The sequence below is a fragment of the Hyperolius riggenbachi genome, chromosome 10 (assembly GCF_040937935.1).
Source record: "Hyperolius riggenbachi isolate aHypRig1 chromosome 10, aHypRig1.pri, whole genome shotgun sequence".
Lineage (NCBI taxonomy): Eukaryota > Metazoa > Chordata > Amphibia > Anura > Hyperoliidae > Hyperolius > Hyperolius riggenbachi.
Window position 1 is genome coordinate 243,942,085 of NC_090655.1, and position 16,899 is coordinate 243,958,983.

At 45.9% G+C, this 16,899-nt stretch overlaps 1 protein-coding gene across 1 annotated transcript in view; it reads left to right on the plus strand.

Moving 5' to 3' along the window:
- Positions 1-262: 262 nt before the first annotated feature.
- LOC137537023 (uncharacterized) overlaps positions 263-16,899 on the plus strand; it is a 213,715-nt gene continuing 197,078 nt past the window's right edge. The window contains 7 exon segments of the mRNA XM_068259179.1: positions 263-307; positions 1,408-1,523; positions 1,658-1,792; positions 1,905-1,971; positions 2,294-2,391; positions 4,274-4,859; positions 12,008-13,694. Coding sequence (XP_068115280.1) covers positions 1,419-1,523; positions 1,658-1,792; positions 1,905-1,971; positions 2,294-2,391; positions 4,274-4,859; positions 12,008-13,694 — 2,678 coding nt within the window. The 5' untranslated portion in view covers positions 263-307; positions 1,408-1,418.

Below are 16,899 nucleotides of genomic sequence, written 5' to 3' on the forward strand. Positions count from 1 at the left end.
AATGCAGCCTCACTCACTGTGTACAAAGCAGCCTCTCTGTGTACAATGCAGCCTCTCAGATTGATCTCACTAGGGATTTGCGTTCCGCATCTAAATGCTATTCCCAATGACTAGAAACAGAATACAAACTTGAAGCACAGCAGGTCGCAGCATGAGGGGTTAGATCACCCTTGAATTGATCACAAAGGAGGAACGAGGAAGTGATGTAACCCAAAAACGGGAAGTGATGTAACCCATAGACAGGAAGTGATGTAACACACCAGGAAAAGAAGTCTCAGGAAGTAAAGAAAACATATTGTTGCAAGAGGTAATTGTGTAATTCTTGTTATATTTGAGCAGAGCAGAGGACATACTTTGTTACAGAGGACGTGATAGTACATCTGTCACAATCCTGTCATTATCCTCCCTTGAAGTAATTTTGATACAAGAGACTTTTATATAACTGTTGTGTTTGCCAGGTTTTTAATTGCCCCCTCCTCCCACATGTCCCATGGATTATGGTTGTTCTCACCTTATGGTTGTCCCCCCCCCCCCCCCCCCCCATGTAACTCCCCCACCCCCTGTCCAGCATTGCCATTAGCCTCCAGCATGCAGTGATTTACCTTAATCCACTCTAATAATGCCACCCCCCCCCCCCTCCAGTATAGCCATGTTCCCCAGCATTGCCTTTATCCTCCAGTATCTAATGTCCCCCATCCCAGTAATGCTATTTCTTCCCCAGGTAGCAATGTCCCTTCTGTGTACCCCAAACATTGCCATTATCCTCCAGTATCTGATGTTCCCCACCCCAGTAATGCTATTTTTAACCCCAGTATAGCCATGTCCCTTCTGTGTCCCCAAGAATTGCCATTATCCTCCAGTATATAATGTCCCCCCACCTCAGTACTGCTATTTCTAACCCCAGTATAGCTATGTCCCTTCTGTGTGCCCCCAGCATTGCCATTATCCTCTAGTATCTCATGTCCCCCACCCCAGTGATGCTATTTCTCCCCTGTATAACCATGTCTACACTCCAGTATTGCTCCCTTCCCCACCTCCATGTACCATAGTAAAAGGAAGGAATTCTATTGGTTTATGGCTACCTGTCACAGTGTGCTTCAGTCCTCTGCTCCCATTAGCCTCAGTCTCTGTCTCTTCTCTCCTCATATCCTCATCTATCTGCCACTACCAGGCCTGCTGTGAAATCACAGGAATGGTAACAGTGGGAGGTATTATAGTGGGAGAGTATAGTGCACAGGTAGCTAGAAACCAACATCTTTTGCTTACCTGCAATACTCTGAATGCCTGACCATCCACCAGTGACAGCAATGGGCAGTGCTGTGGGGAGGGGGGTTGTGTATTGGTGGTTTCACCACTAACACCTGTACAATCTAGATTATCTTCCCCTTATTATCTATCAAACTGCAGGAGCATCCTGTATGGATCACTTGACCACATCACTGAGAATGGACAAGGACCAGAGTCACATGACTGAGAGGCTATTCAATCTCACCCTGGAGATCATCTATCTACTGACTGGAGAGGTGAGGACGATTCTGGGAGGTCACATGACATACAGTAGTAACTCTTATTTCTTTTCATAAAATGCACTCCTGACTAGAGCGGTGAAGAGGATTCTGGAAGATCATGTGACATAATTGTGGATCTTTTGATACAGAGTTTTCCTCCATTGAAGTCTGATGATTATGTGACCATCATGGTGCCCAAACCTCACTCCCTTATATCTGAGAGACGCAACAAGCAGAAGATTCTGGAAGTCACCAGGAAGATGATGGAGCTGCTGACAGGAAAGGTGAGCGGTGCTGACAATTATGGGACATTGTTCAGTAACAACAAGGGGTGTGTCTGGGTGGTGACTGTATCATCATGTTTATCAGAATGTCCCTGTCTGTTTCTCCATGCAGGAGTGGCAGTGTTTAGGAGGATACAAGGACGCCATGGTGGAGAATCAGCCGCCCCTCACATCACCAGGTAAGAGGAGACTTTAATTTCTTGTAAAGGAGAGCGCAGTACGGCTGGTCCACTTAGATCCCCATCACCTGATAATCGCATAAAGACAATGGGCCTGATGTGCTATCAAATGATAAAGAGTACTAACGCAGAGGGAGCACCGTTCGTTAACCCATTAGCACCATGTGTTGCTATGGTAACACGCATGGTGCTAATGAGTAAATGGATGGTACTCCCCTGACATTAGTAATGGTAAAACTGCCATGCACAGACAGCCTGTTACTGTTGTTTAGTGCATAACACCCATTTTTCATCAGTCATTGTGTATGTGTGTTTCCTACAGATGGATTCAATAGCAGAAACCCACCAGAGAGATGTACAGGTCCTCTTCATTCCCTTGATTGTCTACAGGAAGATCCCACCACCCCCCACTGTTATAAGGTAAGTGGGGCTAAGGCTAGATTCACACTAACCTTAAAAACCCCCTGATCCAGCAGAGCGGAAGAGCATGTGCTATACCTGCAACTGAATGGGGGCTGCAGTTGCTCACGGAACCAGTGCAAGCCTGCCCATTCCCTCTAGGCTGTGTACCCTCCATTCTGCACCTACTAACCTGTCTGCTGTGTCTTCTCTGCCACCAATTTCCCCTCCGGCTGACTGCTGCTGGGCTCAGGGACAAGCACCGGTATTGGAATGCTGGCAGAACTATAGGGCTATCATTGGATTTCAGAAGAACAAAGGGAATCTTCCATAGCACAAGGGAGGATTCTCATTGGTTTAGTGGTTGACAGATGAGAATTCTCCCTGTTGCTAGGTAGGAAGAATCCCATTGATCTATCCCTTATGTTTCAGCCCAGCGATGGTGTCAGCATGCAAAGGACTAGAATTTCCAGAGTGGAAAGGTGGTGGTGGGCTGGAGGCACAGCGGTGAGTAGTGTGAACACTTATGGAACACTGTGGTGGAGCACGGCGTATCTGTTTAGGATATGCTGTGAACGCACCATTGTGCATCCGGCCTGAGTGTGAACCCAGCCGAAGTGCCCCCAGAGACTCCAAACTGTGTGACATTCTTTCCCTCTAGTCTCTACATGTTTTATCTGCATTCACATTTTTAAGGATACCTTAGTCCTAATTATAAAAATGACGCCCTGTGTGTTGGGAGCTGCGCATAGGCTTACCGCTCCTCCCATGGCCCAGCATCTGCCTCCATTCACCTGCTATTGCTGCCATTGTCCAGGTCCTGGTCAGAGCGGTTGGCACCCTTTGTCCCAACGTACTGCGCTGTGCATGTGCAGTATGTCCTCTTGAGCGGCTTATGACCGATCTGAATACGTCATCACACGGCGTGCGTACAGCACACTGGGTTCCTGGCAAGCGCAGTGACAAGCCACCCAGGAGGACATACTGCACATGCACAGCACACTGAGTTCCTGGCAAGCGCAGTGACAAGCCACCCAAGAGGACATACTACACATGCACAGCACACTGGGTTCCTGGCAAGCGCAGTGACAAGCCACCCAAGAGGACATACTGCACATGCACAGCACACTGGGTTCCTGGCAAGCGCAGTGACAAGCCACCCAAGAGGACATACTGCACATGCACAGCACAGTATGTCTGGGTCAAAGGGCGCAACCACTCTGACAAGGACCTGGACAACGGCAGCAGAAGCGGGTGAACGGAGGCAGACGCCAGGCCACAGGAGGTGTGCTTAGCCTATGCGCACCTCCCCACACACACACTGGGTGTCATTTTTAGAATTTAATTTAGAACTTCGGTATCATTTAACCACCCTGGCATTCTATTAAGATCACCAGGGTGGCTGCGCATCGTTTTTTTAAATTTATTTTTTTAAATCATGTAGCTAGCCTAGCGCTAGCTACATGATTCCCCCCTCCCTGCGGCGTCCCTCCCACCCCTCCGATCGCCGCTGGCACGTTTGCCCGTCCGTAAATCCCATTCTAAACGGGATTTCCTTTAGGGCTTCCCCCGTCGCCATGGCGACTATCGCGATGACGTCATCAACGTTGTGACATCACATGGAGTCCCGATCCACCCCTCAGCGCTGCCTGGCACTGATTGGCCAGGCTGCGCATGGGGTCTGGGGGGGGCCCTATTACGCAGAGGGTAGCGGCGCATCAGTGGCGAGCGGCGGCGATCGACCCCCACATGCAGCTAGCAAAGTAATAGCTGCGTGTTTAAATAAACATTTAAGGAAATTGGCCCACTAGGGCTTGAGCGGCGCCCTCCGGCGGTAATGGATGCGCTGAGCTCGTCATTACCGCCAAGGAGTTTAAAGTCTCTCTCATTTTTGTGCACTTAGGTTGGAGAAATGATATATGTAAGTGCTGTGGATAAAGAGAAAGAAGAGACATATGCGAGGAATGATCAGCAGTCTATGGAGGAGGGAAACCTGATGAGGGCAATTAAAGAGGAAGAAGAAGAGATGTATATAAGGAGTGATCAGCAGTCTATGGAGGAGGGAAACATGATAAGGGCAATTAAAGAGGAAGAAGAGGAGGCATATGCGAGGAATGATCAGCAGACTATGGAGGAGGGTGTCATGATAAGGACAATTAAAGAGGAAGAAGAAGAGACGTATATGAGGAGTGATCGGCAGTCTATGGAGGAGGGAAACATGATGAGGGCAATTAAAGAGGAAGAAGAGAAGGCATATGCGAGGAATGATCAGCAGACTCTGGAGGAGGGTGTCATGATAAGGACAATTAAAGAGGAAGAAGAAGAGACGTATGTGAGGAGTGATTGGCAGTCTATGGAGAAGGGTGACATGATGAGGACAGCTAAAGAGGAAGGAGAGACGTATGTGAGGGGTGATCAGCAGTCTATGGAGGAGGGTGACAAGCTGGGGACAAATAAAGAGGAGGACACTGTTACAAAGGGCAGAACAGGTGAGTAATCAGCAAGCATTAAAGGGAAACTGAAGCGAGAAGTATATGGAGGCTGCCATATTTATTTCCTTTCAAACAATACCGGTTGCCTGGCAGCCCTGCTGATCTATTTGGCAAATGTTGTCAAATTTTACAAAAATTTCAGAAACCTGATCTATGCTTGTTCAGGGTCTATGGCTAAAAGGCAGAGGATCAGCAGGACAGCCAGGCAACTGGTATTGCTTAAAGGGAACCCTAGGTGAGAGGGATATGGAGGCTGCCATATTTATTTCCCTGTAAATAATGCCAGTTGCCTGGCGGCCCGTTTGATCTTCTGGCATAAGTAGTGTGTAAGTAGTCAAAACCCTGGAACAAGCATATGGCTAATCCAGTAAAACCAGTCAGAGTACCTGATCTGTTGCATGCTTGTTCAGGGTCTATTGCTAAAAGTATTAGAGACACAGGATCTAAAGGGGGACAAGGCAACTAGTGCTGTTTTATAAGGCAATGAATACAGCTGCCTCCATATCCCTCTCACCTTGGGTTCCCTGTAAAAGATATAAATATGGCAGCCACCATATCCCTCTCACTTCGGGTGTCCTTTACATATAGAATAAATGTTTATATGTATTGTTGTTATGTGTCACTGCTTGCATAGTGGCCATATTAGGGGCTATGCTAGGTACTCATACAGCAGCAGTACAGATATACTGATGGATTTGAAGTACTTTGTTCTGTTTTGTGGAGAGGGGAGATTGTGGATGAAGGAGAAGCATCCAGCTACACCTTGCAGCAGAAATACAATACTAATTAGGGGTATATTTCACTAAAAGAAATAACGCGAGTAATATCCTGTTACCCGCGCTAATTCCACAGCATAGTCTGCACTTAAAATAGTACGTGTACAAAGCCTGCTTGCTTAAAATATTACGCATGAAAAAATGGCCACGTTGACGATTAGGAAATCATCTTGCACAAATCACGATATTGATTTTAAAATGATATATCGTGCAGCCCTACCGTTTGCTGTGATTAGGTTCACTGGTCCATTGGCTGGATCGTCTGCCTTGAGACATTGCCACCAGCAGAGCCCAGATTCACCTGACCTTGGTGGCGATCCTTGGATTCTTTTTCACCTCTCTCACTATACTCCTGGCCAGCACAGGTGTCACTTTTGGCTTCCAACAACGTCCTCTGAGATTCTCCACAGTGCAGAACATCTTGCATTTTTAATAATACTTTGCACTGTAGCCACTGAAACTTGAAAACATTTAGAAATGGCCTTTTAGCCCTTTCCTGACTTGTGAGCAGCCACAATGCACAGACGCAGGTCCTCACTAAGCTCCTTTGTCTTAGCCATGACTGTCTACAAACCAGTTGCAGAGAGCTACTGATTTTTATTTGTTGAGTTGATTAAAACAGCTGTTCCCAATTAATCACGGTAATTAGGATGCTTTAGAACAGCTTGGACTATTTGGAATGGTATAGAGCTTTACATTTTCCCACAAACTGTGACAGTTTGTGACGGGTATGAATAATTTTGGACTGGACATTCTTTGCTCAAATGTAAATGAAAACTAAGATTTTTTTTTCCACAATAATGCCTCTTGTACATCGTCTTATTATCTTTTGGGAGACACCTATGTCATTTCTCGTCAAAAAATTACATGCTGGTTGAATAAAAGTTACTTTAGGTCAAAATTTGCCAGGGGTATGAATAATTATGGGCAGCACTGTATTTAAATCTAGCATAAAACATGTTAGTGGTTTTGGCTCTCTATGACATAAATGGATATTTCCTCTACCCCGCAGCTCCTATAAATTAGAGTTTGGTAACGTCACACAGGGGCATTGCTGGGGTTTTGGAAGATCTGGGGCACCTCTGGGCACCAATGCAGAGATGTATATGTGACTTGTGGTTGGTGTGGCTACAACAGATTACAGGGGAAGCTGAATATGAGAAATAACATTAAAGTATGTGATTTTAGGTTACATGCTGTAGGGACTGCATTGGGCAATGTCACAGATATTCCTAAGGAAAAAGATATAGCCTCTTCAAAAAGCTGATATTGCAGTGAGGACGTTATGTGTACTTCTAACAGTTTATTAGCCCTACAATCCTGATTAATATGCATGAGGCTTGTAGAGACCACCCCCCTCTGCTGATATACTAAGTCACTCAGCTGTATGGACCATCCTGATCAGCACAGGAGATTTGGGTGCAGCTGGTGCTACCATAGGCTGTAATTATTACCAAGCTCAAATTACTTTTAAAACAATGTAATTAGTCCGTCAACAATAGCTGTAAGCCGAATTACATCATTCCCCCACTCTCCACGGCAACCTGGAGGGGGAATAGTAATTAACGCCGTCGGGAGTTGTGCAGGAGCAGGGTGAGCTATATATCGGATATATCGCCTTTACCCTGCGCTCGAATCTCCAGGTGGCTATTTCATAGGTATGCATCCTGATTACATTTGCTCAGGCTGTGTATATAAGCAATGCTGCTAGTCAGTTCACAGCTGACATCAGCTCGCGTTTAAAGGATGTCAGTTTAAGGGTAAAGCCATGGCCGGATTTACCATAAGGCACTGTAGGCACATGCCTACAGGAAGCCTGCAGATGGAAGGGGCGACTCACTCCCCTCCCCTAGTGCCTTCCTCCTTCCCTGTGCAGAGTCCTGAGAGGTTACTCGCTTAGCTCTCGGCATTCCAGTGTGGGGAGGGTACATCTGGCTTCCTAATGCTAAGAGACGCTTGTAGCTACCTATGATGGGCAAGGGAAGTAAGGGAGAAGTGACAGCTGGGCTCAGGTTTATAGGGTCATAGGGGAAGAAGTGGGGGTTTGTAGGTACATGGAGGAGGAAGTCTGGGGTGTCAAGACATCTGTGCCTTCTGACTCCTCTGATGTAAATCCGGGCCTGGGTAAAGCAATGGAATCAAATTTACCAGAATTCACCAGCAATTCTCCACAATTTGACATCACAACAAGTTCATTTCCACTCAGCCCTCTCCTATTATGTTACCACCCCCTCCCTTTAGATTGTAAGCCTTGCAGGGCCCTCCCTCCTTGTGTATCTGTGCACTCTGCTTACAGAGTAACGTGAACCGGAATTACTGAGACTATTACTCCAGTGTATGATATGGCATTGTGTACCTTATTGCTTATTTTCTGTTGACTGTCACTCCCATTATCAATGTCTGTAACATTATTTATTGTACAGTGCTGCACATATGTTGGCGCCGTATAAATCCAGTTAATAATAATAATAATAGGAAGAAGGGTGGTGGTTAAGACCACTCTCTGCCATCCCAGTACCATAATACCACCGGTGCAGAGATATAGGTGTTGCAGCTACCTAATGAGTTGTCCTTTTTAGCTTCTCTATTTCCCCTCAGACTTAACTAATGCATTAATTAAGCCTCTTTCCCTCCTGTTTTCCCCTCCCACACCTCTGTTCCTCTCTGATTGGCCAATATTTCTCATGCTGAGACAATGCACTTTCTATAGTGAAGGGTGGGCAAATGAGACAGAGGAGAGTAAGGGAGGAAATGACATCAGAATTGGCTTCAAAATAGCCACACTTAAAATGGGAAATGCTATGAAGGATTTTCTCTTTTTTACTGTAGAAAAATCACTAAAATAAAAATGTGGACAGTACAAAACATGTAATCGTCAACAAGAGAAATGGCGCTCTGGCAAAAATTCACAATATATCAAAAGTCCATGTACAGGAGACCTAAAATTATAAAATGTCCATAAGCATCTAACATTTTCACTATGTCTTCCACTATGTCTTCTTCTATTGCTGAGGCGTAATCTACTGCAGATCCTAATTCAATCGAATGTGAGTGGACCACCACCAACACCCTTTGTGTGCCTCTCACCGCTGTTGTAGACCAACCAATGGTCTATATGCACATTGGGGACCGTTCCCGGGTCGTCCCCCACCTCTCGATCAAAGCTCTTTAACTCCAGATGCAGTTTGTCATGACCTCAATAAAAAATGCTCAACATAGCGTAATACTGCTAAAAAAGTTTTAATGATAAAAAACTATTGCACTTACAATCTCCAAGAAGGTTTAAAAGTATGAGTAATTTTGGCACGGGCTCTCCCCCGCATAGGTGGCCGGGCTGGCTATGAGCGCTGACCTCTTGTGATAACATTTGTGATAACAGTACAAAACATGTGTTATGTAAGTAGAGCAAGTATTTATCTACTTATACATGTGTTTTTTTCTGAGATAGTATGGCTGACAGCTCCTCTTTAAGGTTAGGATGGAGGTCAGGTATCAGCAATGTCTTAGTGATGTAAGGATCAGTGGGTGCCAGTTTTAATAACTCATCAGCTCGCCCATAAATTATTAGACGTCTTGAGCTTCACCCTTCAGACGTGAAATGGTTTATGGGCAAGTGAGTTATTAACCCTAGCACCTGCATATTCCTGCATCACTAAATCTGAGGTTTACATTGCAGTTTTACATCTACAAGATTTGTACTCAATGGTGAACATTTGAGTTTTAAACTGGTGCGTAACAATAACCGCTGCTTGGGAGGGGCTCGGGAGCTGGGGGTGGAGCTTAAGATATACAACAATAACCCCAGCGGGGGAGTGGCCTGGGAGCTGAGGGGTGGAGCTTCAGATGCGTAACAATAACCCCAGTGGGGGAGTGACCCGGGAGCGGTACCCTGATCCTGTACATAATGCAGAGCAGCAGTGGAGCAGTATACATTACCTACTCTTGTCGACAATGCAGGTTCCTTCACTTCCTCTTCAGTGTACAAGTGGTGCACAGTCAGCAGTTGCCAAGCAGCATGTGACTGAACCTGCATGGTGATTGGCTGGCTGCATGGCACTTGCAAACTGAAGAGGAAATGAAAAGGGGCCTGTTTAGCTCTGTTGCTACTATACATTATGCCCCCCCCCCTTGATCCCAAGCCCAGCACACAAACCACCCCCCATTATGGAGGTTGGGAGAAGGGGGGTGGCCCAGTGTAGTTACCCTCCTGGTCTTTGGTTAGAATAAGGCAACAGGAAGAGTGTTTAGGTGTTTAACCTGAAGGGAAAACAGTGATGAATTTGGGTACTTATATAAATAGATGGAAGTATCTGGATCCCCTAGATGCTTCCCCCGTCTCCCTTCACCTCTCTGCCTTGCCATTCCAGCACTGCCCCCCCCTCCCCTCCCCAGAGCAGACCGACAAGATGAGTGCATGGCTGCACTGTGTAGCCTCAGACTGCTAATGCCTGCACGGTAGCACAGAGCCAAACAGGCTTAGCTTTTTCAGCCTCCTTATCCATCTTGCTTAAGGTGTCCTTTAAGGGTTAAGAGAAAAATGAAGGAGAGGAAGACAAGTGGTGGGGAGAGCAGACCTCAGGTCACGTCTGGCCAGAGTGATATCTCTGCAGATCAGAGGCTCCCTTCCCTTCATTACTGTGTGCGACATCCATTTACATGAGCTGCGCCCCCTAGCAGTCAGGATGTCCCACACTCTCTGCAGCAAGTTCCCATGGAGTTCACCTGTCTCACACTGACTGCCTGGCGAAGTGAGTAATGTCCTGATTACTGCCTGATTCTCTTTCCTCACTAGTCAGACAGGCAGCCTCCTAATGTCATCCGGGTGAGCTAAAGATTCTAATGGCGGGAAGAGAGGGAGAGGATCGGGGTGCTCCAGCACTTGGTCAAGGCCCAAACCAAATGGTGCCACTGACTTCACAATGTATTTATTGGCACAATTAGGAACAAGAGAGAGAAAAAGTTACATTTACAAGGGGCATATGAGTGACACGAATACACAATGGTGATAAGAATGTGGAAGGCCGCGGTCACAGTGGGACGTTGCAGTGCGTTCCCTATATAACAGGAAGACAATGCAATGGAACAAAAAAGTCGTACTGCACATAACGGAGGTGCTATGTCACATACAGTGAAGTATACAATCTATGAAAGTATGCTTCACCGTATCTGTTAAAGGATACCCAAAGTGACGTGTGACATGATGAGGTAGACATGGGTATGTACAGTGCCAAGCACACTAATAACTATGCTGTGTTTCTTTTTATCTTTATCTGCCTGAAAGAGTTAAATATCAGGTATGTAAGTGGCTGACTCAGTCCTGACTCAGACCGGAAGTGACTATACTATAATGACACTTCAATTAATGTGTCATTGAGCAAAAACAATAAAACAGTTAAAACTTAAAAAGTAGATTTAAACATAAAATAAAACTGTGGAATATCTTAAGTCATTTTTAGGAGAAGGAAGATAGATACAATCGTTTTTCATTCGTTTATTTTCGCTTCGGATGTCTTTTAAGACGCCCATTTAGCAGTAATGTACTGTATGCAGTGCATTACCATAGCGCAGCTGGTTATACCACAATGCTACCGCCGCACTGTAAATGTGAGTTAGGTGGTGCCTTGCAGTGCAGTAAGCCGCATGTCAAAGTGGCCATTACACCCCAGCGCACCACTGTGGGCGTGGCCTGAATGAAACCACATTGCTCCACAAACATAGCACAGATTTCTTGCTATGTGTACATATAGGCCTGTCACAAGTATAAAACTTTGAGTCCATTTTTTTTTTATTTATTTTTTTTACCGCAAAATTACCACCAGCGGTAATTTCTGCATTTTTTCTGCATTCACAAAACAATTTCCGCGTGTTTTACGCATACGAGTAGATGGCGGTAAAAAAAAATGTGGAAACCGTTGTCAAACATGCGGGAAAAAAATAGTCAAAATAAATGTGTTAAAGTCCAGCAAACACAGCGCTAAAGGCTCTAGACTCCATTTACTTTATTGGGAAGCAAAAATTATCACCAGGCACTTGCAGGTGATATAAAATCGGTAGCTAAGGCATAAATAATGTGCCCCTTTTTTATGTGAATTTAGTTTTTCGTATTTAATAATTGTCACATTTTTGCATTATTTTTGCACATTTCTGCATGCGTAAATATTATGTGGAAAACTTTGTGAATGTCAGCATGGTCTTATTTCCTTCGGACATTTCTGACATTTGTTTACCGCCATACGACAAATGATTGTGAATAGAGCCCATTGTCTCATCAACTTGGAATTATCAGCATCCCACTGACTATCCCTAATGATAATTATTCCTCCCCTCAGAATTCTCTAACAGGAAGTGATGATGTTTCTCTATTTGCAGCGCAGAGTCCCGGCATCAGGAACCTCTCAGAGACTCGTCTCTCTGTATCCACAGACTGTACAACGGATGATGATGTCATTGGACAAGAGGGTCCTCCAAATATTCCCCCAGTCTGCCCTCACCTGTCTAATCCTGGGGTGTCTCATACCCAGCAAAGCTCTCCCCCTGCTGGAAGGTCTCATTCCTGTTCCACCTGTGGGAAATGTTTTATTCAGAAGTCACATCTGGTCAGTCATGAGAGATCTCACATGTGTAAGAAACCCTATTCATGTGCTGAGTGTGGGAAATGTTTTAGGCAAAAATCACAACTTATCTCACATGAAGGATCTCACACTGGTGAGAAACCGTATTCATGTACTGAGTGTGGGAAATGTTTTGGAGATAAAGGAAACCTTGTCAAACATGAGAAAACTCACACTGGTGAGAAGCCATACTCATGTGCTGAGTGTGGGAAATGTTTTGTACAGAAATCAGATCTGCTGAAACATGAGAGAACTCACACTGGTGAGAAGCCATATTCATGTGCTGAGTGTGGGAAATGTTTTGGAGCTAAAGTAAACCTTGTCAGACATGAGAGATCTCACAATGGTGAGAAGCCTTTTTCATGTGATAAGTGTGGGAAATGTTTTAGGAATAAAGCACACCATGTCTTACATGAGAGAACTCACACTGGTGAGAAACCGTATTCATGTGCTGAGTGTGGGAAATGTTTTAGGCAAAAATCACAACTTGTCTCACATGAGAGAACTCACACTGGTGAGAAACCGTATTCATGTGCTGAGTGTGGGAACTGTTTTACAGCTAAAGGAAGCCTTGTCAGTCATGAGAGAACTCACACTGGGGAGAAACCATATTCATGTGCTAATTGTGGGAAATATTTTAGAAATAAAGCACACCTTGTCAGACATAAGAGAACTCACACTGGTGAGAAACCGTTTTCATGTGCTGAGTGTGGGAAATGTTTTGGGCATAAATCACACCTAGTCTCACATGAGAGAACTCACACTGGCGAGAAACCATATTCATGTGCTGAGTGTGGGAAATATTTTAGGAATAAAGCACACCTTGTCCGACATGAGAGAACTCACACTGGTGAGAAACCGTATTCATGTGCTGAGTGTGAGAAATGTTTTGGGCATAAATCACTCCTTGTCTCACATGAGAGAACGCACACTGGTGAGAAACCGTATTCATGTGCTGAGTGTGGGAAATGTTTTGGGCATAAATCACTCCTTGTCTCACATCAGAGAACTCACACTGGTGTGAAACCGTATTCATGTGCTGAGTGTGGGAAATGTTTTGGGCATAAATCACACCTTATCTCACATGAGAGAACTCACACTGGTGAGAAACCGTATTCATGCACTGAGTGTGGGAAATGTTTTGTACAGAAATCAGATCTGCTCAAACATGAGAGAACTCACACTGGTGAGAAGCCATATTCATGTGCTGGGTGTGGGAAATGTTTTCTACAGAAATCAGATCTGCTGAAACATGGGAGAACTCACACTGGTGAGAAGCCATATTCATGTGCTGAGTGTGGAAAATGTTTTTCACAGAAATCAGATCTGCTCAAACATGATAGAGCTCACACTGGTGAGAAGCCGTATTCATGTGCTGAGTGTGGGAAATGTTTTGCACAGAAATCAGCTCTTGTCAGACATGAGAGAACTCACACTGGTGAGAAGTAAGGATCAGTGAAACAGCTTTTCCTTCAGTGAACCTGGCCTTGCCTGTTAGTGGCTGCTGCACACTGCGCTCCATATACCTGACATAGCCGGAAGTAGGGAGGATGGAGAGCAGCAGCCAATAACAGGCTTGTTCAGTTTCGCTTATCCCTCTATCATTACCGGTGAGAAGCTCTATTAATGCACTGAGTGTGGGAAATGTGATGACCTTCAGTGTTTTGCAATGTTTCCTTTATTCTTTATAAAGTGCACATGGATGGAAGCATCTTTACACAGAATCCCGAGGACTCTTTCACGCTAGTCAGTGAATTGATTTATTAAAGCATTAAATATCCTGAACAGAGGAGACATGATGAGATAAACACAAAAGGGTGCTATTCTAGTTTAGGGGGCCCAGCAGGAAACCTCATAGGGAACAGTTCTCCAATCACAGAATCCTCTACAGCATAAAGCATTGTGATTGGCTGAATAGTGTGGGCATATAATACAACCAGAAACCTTGCAGTTCGGGGGGGTGCTGTCCTCCCAGTCATGTTAGTGGAATTTCCCTATGAGGTTTCCTGCTGGGTCCCATAAATTAGACTAACGCCTACTAAAGTACTAACCCAGAAACACGCACAGTCCTGCGAGACCCAAGTAATGTCTCTTTGTACATATATACAGGAGCTAACCGTGCCTGAAGAGCGACCACCTCACACCCCCAGAAATACATCCAACACAGAATGGTCATAACCTCAACCAAGGCCGGATTTATACCTCTTCTGCCCCAGGCCAAGTATGTTGGGGCTCTCCAGTGCCCCGCCCATTCCATGTGCCTCCACCTCTTCCATTTATAACATCCATGTACTGCAGCCCCTCCCATTCCATGTGCAGCCCCCTCTTCTATGTGTATCATCCATGTACTGCAGCCCCTCCCATTCCATGTGCAGCCCCCTCTTCCATGTGTATCATCCATGTACTGCAGCCCCTCCCATTCCATGTGCAGCCCCCTCTACCTTGTGTAACATCCATGTACTGCAGCCCCTCCCATTCCATGTGCAGCCCCCTCTACCATGTGTAACATCCATGTACTGCAGCCCCTCATGTACAGCTTCCTTGGGCATCATGTGTTACTCCTCATTTACATTCTGCTCTTTCATATGTAGCAACCCGTGTTTCACATCTTAGTGTAAAGAACTAAATAAATGGCCTAAACTGTTTTCCTCAATGCACAGATCATGCCCTCTTAGTCCTTTGCACAAGCCTAGGGACAAGATTTTATTATTGACTTCTGATGAATTTCAACATATTAATTAGATCTCCTTTAAGGTGTCTTTTCTCCAGACTCAATAAACACAGTTTATCTAACCTTTCTTGGTAAGTGAGACCTTCCATCCCTCTAATCAGTTTTGTTGCTCGTCTCTGCATCTGCTCTAAAACTGCAATATCCTTCCTGTAATGCTGTGCCCAGAACTGTATTCCATATTGCAGATGTGGCCCTACTAGAGAGCTGAACAGGGGCAATATTATGCTACCATTTCAAGTTTTTATTTCCCTTTTAATTCATCCCAAAATTGTATTTGCTTTAGCTGCAGCTACTTGGCATGGAATACAATTATTTTACTTGTTGTGAACGGGTGCTCCTAAGTCCCTACCCAAGCTTGATTTTCCCATCTGTATTCCATTTACTTTGTATGTTTCTGGAACAAGGGTGGGCAAACTATGGCCCGTGGGCCACATTCGGCCCACCAAGCTATTTTATCTGGCCCGCCGGTGCAGGCGATTCAATGACCCCCCCGCAGGTGAACTGGTGTTGTGGCGTCACGGATACTGGCCGCAGCTCACCTTCAGGATGCGGAAGTATGTGGGTTCCTGCAGGGCTACGGGAAAATGGTGTCTGAAGCCCTGCACTGGAGACTATTTGTGTCTTCAGTGCAGGCCTTCGGGCGGCATTTTCCTGTAGCCCTGCACTGCCTGTTAGCACGGGACATGTGAAGATCAGGGAGAGGTGCTGGATGCCTAGAGTCACCTGCTAGAGACACCAGGTAGATTGCTTTTATTATCATGGCATTGGAGACATTAGGGGACAGTATCTTAGGGGTGGGGGACGGCCTGCTGGCATACATCAATTAAAGAACACATTAGGCAGAGTTCCCCTTTAACCACTTGCCGACCGCGCACTCATAACGCGCGTCAGCAAAGTGGCAGCTGCAGGACCAGCGACCCAGATCTGCGTCGCCGGCTGCAGGCTAATTAATCAGGAAGCAGCCGCTCACGCGAGCGGCTGCTTCCTGTCAATTCACGGCGGGGGGCTCCGTGAATAGCCTGCGGGCCGCCGATCGCGGCTCGCAGGCTAAATGTAAACACAAGCGGAAATAATCCGCTTTGTTTACATTTGTACAACGCTGCTAACAATAGCAGCATTGTACCAGATCAGCGATCCCCGGCCAATCAGCGGCCGGGGATCGCTGTCACATGACAGGCAGGAGCCTGTTAGAGGCTGCACAGGACAGATCCGTTCCTGTGCAGCCTCGGATCTCCGGGGAAGGGAGTGAGGAGAGGGAGGGGGGGAATTTCGCTGCGGAGGGGGGCTTTGAGGTGCCCCCCCTCGCAACACCCAGGCAGGCAGGAGCGATCAGACCCCCGCAGCACATCATCCCCCTAGTGGGAAAAAAAGGGGGGCGATCTGGTCGCTCTGCCTGGTGTTTGATCTGTGCTGGGGGCTGCACAGCCCACCCAGCACAGATCAGCTAAAACAGCGCTGGTCCTTAAGGGGGGGTAAAGGCTGGGTCATCAAGTGGTTAAGGGCAGGAAATCCTGCTTTATTTTTATGTGATTTTTGAGATGGAAATGATGCCAAATGTGTGTATCTTGTGGGAACATTGCCGCATTACGTGTATCTTGTGGAAACATTACTGCCTTACGTGTATTTTGTGGGAACAGTGAGGTTGATTCATTAATTTTAGCAGCCCAAATTAAAATCTCAGCGCGCACGCTACGTGTGGTAGTGCTGCATAGCAGGCACTGGTAACTGACACGCGCTTCTTTTAAATAACGGCCACTCTGTTAATCCCGCCCTGAGTCCCGTCGGGTCCTGTAGCTTTTTAGGACATGATCTCATCACTTTGATTGGCCCAATAGGCTGCCTATCATTTGATTATATGGTACAATAAATTAACATTGATTGCTCTGATACTGTTGAGCCCATGACCATTTTTGTGCATT